We start from the raw sequence: 9,843 nt of genomic DNA on the forward strand, positions 1-9,843 counted from the left end.
AAGATGTTGAAAGGCAAAATAAGGTGACTTTTTTTTTCACATTAATCACTATTTTACCATCAACGTTACATATAAAAACTAAGAAGACACATGTAGGTTCACTGGTGGTTTTGGATAGTAAATAAAATGGCTGTATTTGTGTTGTAGACATTGTGACCCCTGGTTCCTATCACCACCACTGTAATGACATCTGAGTCTGTAACCACTCTGAATTACTGAATTATATCTCAAGGACTGAAATATTCATACATTTTGAAAAATTGGCGGAATTACCTTTTAAAGATGAAATGAACTAATGAGGGCAGATATCTTGAGAATAATCCAACACTTGCGATGGCAGTGTTTAGCTTCTTTGACATCTTTGCATAAGTAAATGGCATTTTCCAATGTAGAAGCTAACGCATGAGCAAACATCCATGGCACACAAACAACCAGAATCATGAATATAGCTGGGGAAAAAGGTCTTGCACGGAATGTGTTAGACCAGGGAGCCCCCACCGAATTTATTTGTATTAATAAGTTTCTGTACTGTAAAAAGCTTTTAGAGGCATCAAACACTTTAGATGTTTGGTTCTTATCACCAACACTGTGAATAGTTTAAAAGTTTCTGAAGAATAGAACATGTCACCTCAGATTTGTTTACATCTTAACAATTTGATTCTGCAGAGGTTTTGAAGAGTTGGTGGACTTCCCCTTTATGGCAAATTAAAGAACTGACCAGTTAAAATGTCCCTTACCTCTTTTATTATAGCACAGACTTGATTTTGGGCTTAAGTTATATAGATAGCTGATGTAAGATATCCTTCATTCTTAAAAAAGATGGTTCTTCAAGGGTTCTTTAGTAAAGAAAATGGTTCAATGATGAACCATGAACACTCAAAGAACCCTTTGCATGATTAAGGGTTTTTTTGCCTTATGAAAGGGTTCTTCAGATTGATGGAGAATGTGCTGTAGATGGTTCTGTATAGAACCTCTTTAAAAAGGGTTCTATATAGTACCTAAAGGCTTCTTCTATTGTTATGTGCTTTACATTGTAACAATAGAAAAACCTTTTTGGTGATGTATAAAACAACACATTCTGAAGAACCCTTTAATCATGCATAGGGTTCTTTGTGTTCATGGTTCTTTATAGAACCATTTTCTTTACTAAAGAACTCTTGAAGAACCATGTTTTTTGTGTTCTTCGTAAACAAATATACATTAATATACAACCTACATTTAGTTGTATAAAAGTTTGAACAGCCCCCATCGGCTAAGTGAAAACACGTTTACTCATCCTCTAGCATTACTTACTGTGTATGTATGTATGTGTGTGTGTGTGTGTGTGTGTGTGTGTGTGTGTGTGTGTGTGTATGTATATGTGTGTGTGTGTGTGTGTGTATATATATATATATATATATATACACACACACACACATACATACACCGATCAGGCATATCATTATGACCACCTCCTTGTTCCTACGCTCATTGTCCATTTAGTGATCAGGACCCCCATAGACCCTCACAGAGCAGGTACTATTTGGGTGGTGGATCATTCTCAGCACTGCAGTAACGTTGACGTGGTGGTGGTGTGTTTTTGTGTGTGGCGCTGGTCTGAGTGGATCAGACAGCAGTGCCGCTGGAGTTTTTAAACACCTCACTGTCACTGCTGGACTGAGAATAGTCCACCAACCAAAAATATCCAGCCAACAGCGTCCTGTGGGCAGCGTCCTGTGACCACTGATGAAGGACTAGAGGATGACCAACACAAACTGTGCAGCAACAGATGAGCTGTCGTCTCTGACTTTACATCTACAAGGTGGACTGACAAGGTAGGAGTGTCCAATAGAGTGGACAGTGAGTGGACACAGTGTTTAAAAACTCCAGCAGCACTGCTGTGTCTGATCCACTGAGACCAGCGCAACACACACACTAACACCACCACCACCACCACGTCAGTGTCACTGCTGTGCTGAGGTACTGATCCACCACCCAAATAGTACCTGCTCTGTGAGGGTCCATGGGGGTCCTGACCACTGAAGAACAGGGTAAAAGGGGGCTAACAAAGTATGCAGAGAAACAGATGCACTACAGTCTGTAATTGTAGAACTACAAAGTGCACCTATATAGTAAGTGGAGCTGATAAAATGGACAATGAATGTAGAAACAAGGAGGTGGTCAGAATGTTATGCCTGATCGGTGTGTGTGTATTTATTTATTCCTCCTCATTTATTTCTTCTTTAAAGCCTCGCGTATATTTGTCTCCACCATTATACATGTGTTTATTTACTATTCATAACGCTGGTTCGTCCTCCATCTGCACCATATTGCACTTTACTTTGATAGTCTGCTGTTTTATCAATGGGCTGGGGGCGGCGCCTTTCCCCGTGGTCGTATGCAAATAGAGATGAAAAGAGCCAATCAGCGTGTTCGTGGGAGGGGCGTATCTGGGCTGTGATTCAGCGTTCTGTGCCGTAGCTGTTCAATACTAGGAGCCTTCAGAAGAGACCGAGCAGGCGCAGCGTGCGGAGCGCTGTTTCTTTTATTTTGTCCTCGTCCTCGAGAATATCACCAAAAAAGGAGTTAATTCGACTGGATGTATCAGTTATGTCCGTGTTTTAGAACCAAATGCGTCTTTTGTGCTAAGTTTGGGCAGAGGTTCTCAGCGTAGCCGCCTCAGAACTCCTCACGATGTGACCTGAAGATGTTGACGGATGTGCCGAATAAAAGTCTCTCGGGTTCGGATAAGCGGTCTCTGTTCAGGACGAGCTGAAAGAAGAGTGGAAGTCAGAAAGCCGAAAAACAGGGGAACAAATGGAGCGGCATCCCAGCCTCGTTAGTATTTGGCTGCAGCTGGAGCTTTGTGCGATGGCTGTGCTCTTAACGAGAGGTGAGGGAGCTGTTTCTGAGGTTTGTGGAGCTGCATGGAGCACTGACTAAATAACAGGCTTAACAATAAAGGAAGGAAAATCAAATTTCTTACTAGAGGAACAACCATAATATACAACTTTACCTACCACAGCTTTGAGATTTCATGTTCTGTTGAACTGCATGTGGACAGAAGCGGCTGTTTGGGTCGGAAAGTACGTTATTTCTGTAAAATAATCACGAATTAGAACTTAATTGATCATTAATATATATTCAGCAGACAGAAGATTCATCTACATACATTAATATCTAATATACACACTTAAAAAAGATGGTTCTTCAGAAATGAAAATGGTTCTATATGGAACCATGAACACCCAAAGAACCTTTTGCCTGATTAAAGTGTTCTTTGCATCATGAAAGGGTTCTTCAGGTTGATGGAGAAAGTGCTGTAGATGGTTCCATATAGAACCTTTTTGAAAAAGGTTCTATATAGCACCAAAAAGGGTTCCAATATTGTTACAATCCAAAGAACACTTTTTGGTGCTATGTAGAACCAGTAATGAAAAAAGTTCTATATCGCACCAAAAAGGGTTTCACTGTTGTTATAATCCAGAGAGCCCTTTTTTGGTACTATATAGCACCGAAAAGGGTTCCACTATTGTTACAATCCAAAGAGCCCTTTTTTGGTACTATATAGAACCAGTATTGAAAATGGTTCTATATAGAACCATGAACACTCAAAGAACCTTTTGCCTGATTACAGGGTTCTTTCCGTCATGAAAAGGTTCTTCAGATTGATGGAGAACGTGATGTAGATGGTTCTATATAGAACCTTTTTGAAAAAGCTTCTATATAGCACCAATTCCACTATTGTTACAATCCAAAGAACCCTTTTTTGGTACTAAATATAACCCTTTTTGCTAAAGGTTCTATAGCGAGAAGTACACACTTAAACAAAATGGTTCTTCGAGGGTTCTTTAGTAAAGGCAGTGGTTTTATTATTATTTAGAACCATGAGTTCTATATACAATGTCAAGCTTGTTACAGTAGAAGAACCCTTTTTGGTGCTATATACACTCTTACAATAGATGACTCTTTAGTAAAGACAGTGGTTCTATATAGAAGTATGAGTTCTATATTCTAAATAGCACCTGGTGTATTCTAAATAGCACTGGTGCTACATAGAACCATTTAAAAAAAGGAGCTATTTAGAATCATACATAACATTCTCCAACAATCTGAAGACCCATTTTACCATGCAAAGAATCATTTAAGCATGAAATGAGTTCTATAAAGAACCATTTCATGCTTAAATGGTTCCTTGCCTGGTGAAATGGTTTTTCAGAATGATGGAAAATGTGTTGCATGGTTCTATATAGCACCAAAAAGGGTTCCCTTTATGCAGTGTCAAGCTTGTAACAATAGAAGAACCCTTTTTTGTGCTATTGCTATCGATTTTCTACTATTTAGAACCATATACACCGTTCTCCAACAATCTGAAGAACCATTTTACCATGCAAAGAACCATTTAAGCGTTAAATGGTTCTAAATAGAACCATTCCATTTACTAAAGAACCCTTAAAGAACCATTTTTTTAAGAGTGGTACTCTAACATTAGGATAAAGTTACATGGTTTAGTGTCATATCTGGCTAAATTATATATACATAAGGCAATATAAGTGCATAAAGAATGCTAATGCAAATGAAAAGCCTACATATATTCCTTTAGTGGCACCACTGTGGCCGCTGTATGTAAACTGCATACTTCCATGATTTGTGTAATAAAAAGTTTTGGTATTTTTTTAATTGCTGTGTATTCATTACTAAGGAAGGGAGCTTTACCGCAGTATTTCAATTTTACTCTCTTTTTTCCTTCGCAGGAGAAATTAGGTGTTACTGTGATGCCCCCCACTGTGTGGCTACTGGTTACATGTGTAAGTCAGAGCTGAACGCCTGCTTCACACGCATCCTAGACCCCCAAAGCTCCAAATCCCCCCTCTCTCACGGCTGTTACGACCCTCTGCTGAACTCGGGGAGTGTGTGCCGTACCGAGTCGACCTACGACGGCCCTGCCACCCTGGAGTGCTGTCATGAAGACATGTGCAATTACCGAGGCCTGCAGGAGCTCACCTACAGCAGAGGAGAAAGCCTGGGTACGAGCAGGTTCCTAAACGCTAAGTGTGTCTCCGGTGTAATTTAAAAGAATTACGTAGGCCTGGAGTATAAGGCCTTAGAATTATAGGGTTCTGTCAGGCAAAACTGTGTTTCTGAGAGAAAAATAGACTTTAAAGGGGAATTCCACCCATTTTGCATAATTCTATCGTTGGGATGTAAACAAAGTCATTCTGAGTGGTTTGATTGTAGAGAAACTTACAGAAAACAGATTACAGTGGTGGTGATAGGAGCCAGGAGTCCTGATGTCCATTTTATTGACTATACAAAATCACCAGTGAAGCTTCTTCTGAGTTTTTGTATGTAATGATGATGGTAAAGCAATGATAAATCTGAAACTGTAGGTTTTTTTTGGGAACTATTTTGCCTTATAACACCCTGCATGTACCCCTCCACCATGAATGGCTTTTAAAAATGTGTATATATATATATATATATCGCTGCTGTTGGAACAAAACCTTGTATCTCCAGTTTTTCAGTTTTTGGCATAATATGAAAATGCCTGTTGCCCTTTACATTGTGCATAATTTTTATGATGAATGGACCGAAATGAATGGCCAAAAATTACTTGAAAAGATGTCTGGTTCCATTGACTTACATTAAAAGTGAAGAATATTTTTTCCTTCTCCTGTAAAGTTGTAATTTTGGAGATACAAGGTTTTGTTCCGACAGCAGCAATATATATATATATATATATAACTGATGTAATTATGCTGAAATCTATGGAGTTCTCCTTTAAGAGAATGTATAGCAAAACTTGCTATGTTATCACCTATGAACTTTTTTGTCTGAAAGCTTTTTTCCTAATGTGTTTGAATGTTTAAGTCCTCTTAAGAATGTTAAGGACATCTAATTATTCTTTTTCAAGAAGTTTTGGATTTTAAGAAGCAACATCTACAACAACATGAAATATAAGTGTGAGAACCTTTTTCCTGCGTTGTGAAAGTACTGAAACTATTTTCAGGCACAGCCAGAATTTCCTTTTAATACTACTTTTAATACTACGTTTTCAGTCACATAAAAGCAATATTGTTACAGATACATATATACAATGGATGTTCTACAATGCTAACAATCTGTAGGTTTTCGTTTGAGGGAAGCTGTAAAAATAATGAGATTTTTGATGAACGGAGCTGTAAAAGATTCCATAATAATTGAGAAAGTTGTATAACTTAAAAATTATTATCCAGAATGCCTCATATTCAGAAAATGGTGACCACATAGTCAAGTTTATTATTTAATAACATTTTTTTCCATGTCATAAATTCCTGTTCCAAAATACTTTAAACTGTGCATAAACCTTCAGTGTATGTTTTGGTATCTGACATTTCCATCTACACTGTGTAAGTTATAATTGAATACTAATTTTTAATATGACATAACTGTGCCTGTAACCATTTCCATTACTCACTCTCGGAATTGCATATCTGACATATTACATATTAGTTTCATGATACTTACTGGATAGTAACTTTGAAGATAAATAACTGAATAATAACCCTCATGTTCAAGGGCTTAAAGGGGAATTCCACCAATTTTTCAAAATATTTGTATAACTGAATGGTTAAGATATAAACAGAGTAATTCAGAGTGGTTTGATGTGAAATAATTTGTAGAGAAACTTATTGACTGAGGATCCAGGGGTCACAATGTCTACAACACGAATATAGCCATGTTATTCAAAACCACCAGTGAATCAACACATTATATATGTAATGCTGATGATGGTAAAATAATGGTGTTCTTTGGGGGCTGTTTTGCCCTAGAACACACTTCATGTATCTCTCTACCATGAATCGATTAAAATAAACTGATTAAAATACATTTTAGATCAAAACCGTATTACACAACTACCATAAAACAGTGTCTCAGACATCAGGCAGCATATTCATAATCGTTTCATATTATAATGTTTTATTAGGGAGCTTTTAGAGACATTAAACTCTTTGGATGTCACCACCACTGTAAACAATTCTAACTCTGAATTGCTCTGGAAAGAAGCATTTCACACCAAACCACTCTGAATGATTTTATTGACGTTAACCATTTAATTTTGCAAAAACTTTGAAAAATTGGTGGAGTTCCCCTTTGAAGAGGTTTAAAGAGTTCAGCCAAAAAGCAAATTTACACAATTTCCTCCCGAATATAGTGAATCAGCCAAAACAAGCTTCTTTATTTTTGCACTGGATCTCTGAGGCTAATGTAGCTAACAAGTAATGGATTATCGTTGTGCTATGTCTAAATCATCACACCATTGTCTCAGACTTATGTAATCTCAAGTAGACTTGTTTATGTGGTTTCTGACCATGCATAACAAACTGTTTATGTATAAAAATGGATCTGCTGGGTTATAAACCTTAGTTACTTGTTAGCTACATTAGCCTCAAAATTAAACAAGCAAACTTTGAACATCAGACATGCCTTGGCTGATGGATTAAAACTGGCCTAAAATCGCTTCAGTGCATGCTAAGAAAACTGTAAACACCCCTTCACCTTCTGCTCTCACTTCTCCACAGACCGCAGGGGTCGTCCACAGGCCGAAAGTGGCCGTCACCTGGTGGCTCGGGTCCAGGAGATTCCCTCAGCTAAGGAGGTGTGGTTCCGTGCGGCCGTCATCGCCGTGCCTATCGCGGGCGGTCTCATTCTGGTCCTCCTGGTCATGCTGGCCGTGCGGATGCTGCGGAGTGAGAGCAGACGGCTAAGACAGCAGCGCAGCGAGATGCTGTCCCGCCTGCACTACAGCCTGCACGGGCAGCAGCTGGCCAAAGGCCGTGGCACCGCCAAGCTGGACCTGGAGTGCATGGTGCCGCTGGGAGGCCACGAGAACTGCTGCCTGACCTGCGACAAGATCAGACAGTCTGACCTGAGCAGTCAGAGACTTCTGTCGCTCGTCCACTGGGGGAGGTACAGCGGCAGAGGCAAGCTGGAGTTTGTCTGACGTTTTGTTTTTTTTTCCTGTCTGGGACTCATTTAGCTACGGCTATTTTTACATTTTTTGCCTTCTAAAGGACAGACTGCAGAAAAAAGGAGGAAACAAGACACTTGAAAGCCTTACCCATCTGGTTGCTGCTGTAGAAGCACTTTACTTGAATTAGAAGCTAGCAGAGGAGGACGTACTGGTACTCTCTAATAACTGAAGGATTCCAAAAAAGAAAAAATAGAGAGACGTTTTGTACCAATTTGCACTTTTGTATAAAGAGACTGGTTGAATTGCTTTAGTTTTTTGTCTAGACAAGCACATTTCTGCAGACTGAACAAGAAGGACATGACTCTTGGAAGAAAGGTGGACATAACTGTTTGTAATTTTTCATCATTTTCCGATTGCTCAGATCAGATCAACTCCCTGTAAAGATTTCCTCATGTAAATATTACATGTCTGATAAGGAAATCAGTCTAGTGTTGTCTGTTTATTATAAATCCTATAAGTCCAAGCCGCTTGTTGACTTAATGAAACTTGAGCTTGAAAACTTAAGCTTTTTCAAGATGGCGCCTGAAAGTGACGACGTGTTGCGTGTCGGCCCTCGCAGAACCTTGAACATGTGGGTGATATAGTGAAGATTGATGTGACAGTTCTGAAAAAAACAACCACATTTACAGAATTTCTCTGCTAATGGGAATTCAACATTTTTTTTCAACATTATTGCATAATAAAATAAACAAACTTGCGGCTAGAATTGTTCACAGTGGTGATGGGAACCAGATGTCTGAAGAGCTTAATACCCCTCACTGTTCCTTTACAGAAAGTTATTACATTAATGGGGCAGTCGTGGGCTGGAGGTTAGGGAAAAAGCCTTGTGACGGGAAGGTCATCAGTTCGATGCCCTGAGCCAACAGTATGTGACTGAAGTGCCATTGAGCAAAGCACCTAACCCCCAACTGCTCCCCGGGTGCTATGGATAGGGCTGCCTACCGCTCTGGGCAAATGTGCTCACTGCCCCCTAGTGTGTCTGTTCACTAGTGTGTATGTGGTGTTTCACTGCACAGATGTGTTAAATGCAGAGGTGAAATTTCCCCATTGTGGGATTAATAAGGGTCACTTAACTAAATAGTTACGAATACGCTGTCTGATCCCTGAGACATTGTTTTATGACAGTCTTGCGGGAGGTTTTTGTCTAAAACGTTTTTTTTTAATCCATTTATGCCGCAGGGCATTAGAAGGAAAAACCCATTTTTGTGTTTTGGTTCTGCTACTATTTCATCATTATTAGCATTATATATCAAAACTGAGAAGAAGGTTCGCTGGTCATTTTTGGCGTTTATCTACAATGAAACATTTCACATCAAGTCACTCTGAATGACTTTGTTTACATTTCAACCATTAAATTATGCAGAAATTTTGAAAAATCAACAGAATTCCCCTTTAAATGTAGTCAGCCATCCAGTATGTTTGGTGTCTGAAGTGCTTCATTAGTTTTGATCCGCAGCCATGATTCTAATTCGAGTTATTACATAATATCTGATAGATTTGCTTATGTGGTTTCTAACACTGTATGACGCACAGTTATCTATAAACAGGGACAAAAGCGCAGACAAATTTCAAGCTGCTATTCTGTTTTTAGGTATGTGATGTGCTGTTGTCCATGTTTATAGATAACAGTGTGTCATACAGTGTTAGAAACCACATAAGCAAAAGCAGGTCTATTAGAGATTACCGAACAACTCACTGTGTTTTGAGGCAGTAGTGATATACATGCTGTTAGCAGCACGCTAATTGGTTGGATAATACACTATCAGTACTTGTTAGTAGGGATGCACAGCATGCTCCAAACATGTGACTCTAAACGTGTCAATCAGCCAATATACTCTTATATATAACCT

At 39.0% G+C, this 9,843-nt stretch overlaps 1 protein-coding gene across 1 annotated transcript; it reads left to right on the forward strand.

Moving 5' to 3' along the window:
• The first annotated feature begins 2,472 nt into the window (after positions 1-2,472).
• On the forward strand, positions 2,473-8,413 carry bambib (BMP and activin membrane-bound inhibitor homolog (Xenopus laevis) b). Its single transcript, XM_036556277.1, has 3 exons — positions 2,473-2,872; positions 4,734-5,006; positions 7,542-8,413. The coding sequence occupies exons 1-3, from the start codon at positions 2,797-2,799 to the stop codon at positions 7,961-7,963; spliced, it is 771 nt and encodes a 256-aa protein (XP_036412170.1). The 5' UTR covers positions 2,473-2,796; the 3' UTR covers positions 7,964-8,413.
• Positions 8,414-9,843: the final 1,430 nt, after the last annotated feature.

The sequence above is a fragment of the Colossoma macropomum genome, unplaced genomic scaffold (genome assembly GCF_904425465.1).
Source record: "Colossoma macropomum unplaced genomic scaffold, Colossoma_macropomum, whole genome shotgun sequence".
In the NCBI taxonomy this organism is placed as follows: domain Eukaryota; kingdom Metazoa; phylum Chordata; class Actinopteri; order Characiformes; family Serrasalmidae; genus Colossoma; species Colossoma macropomum.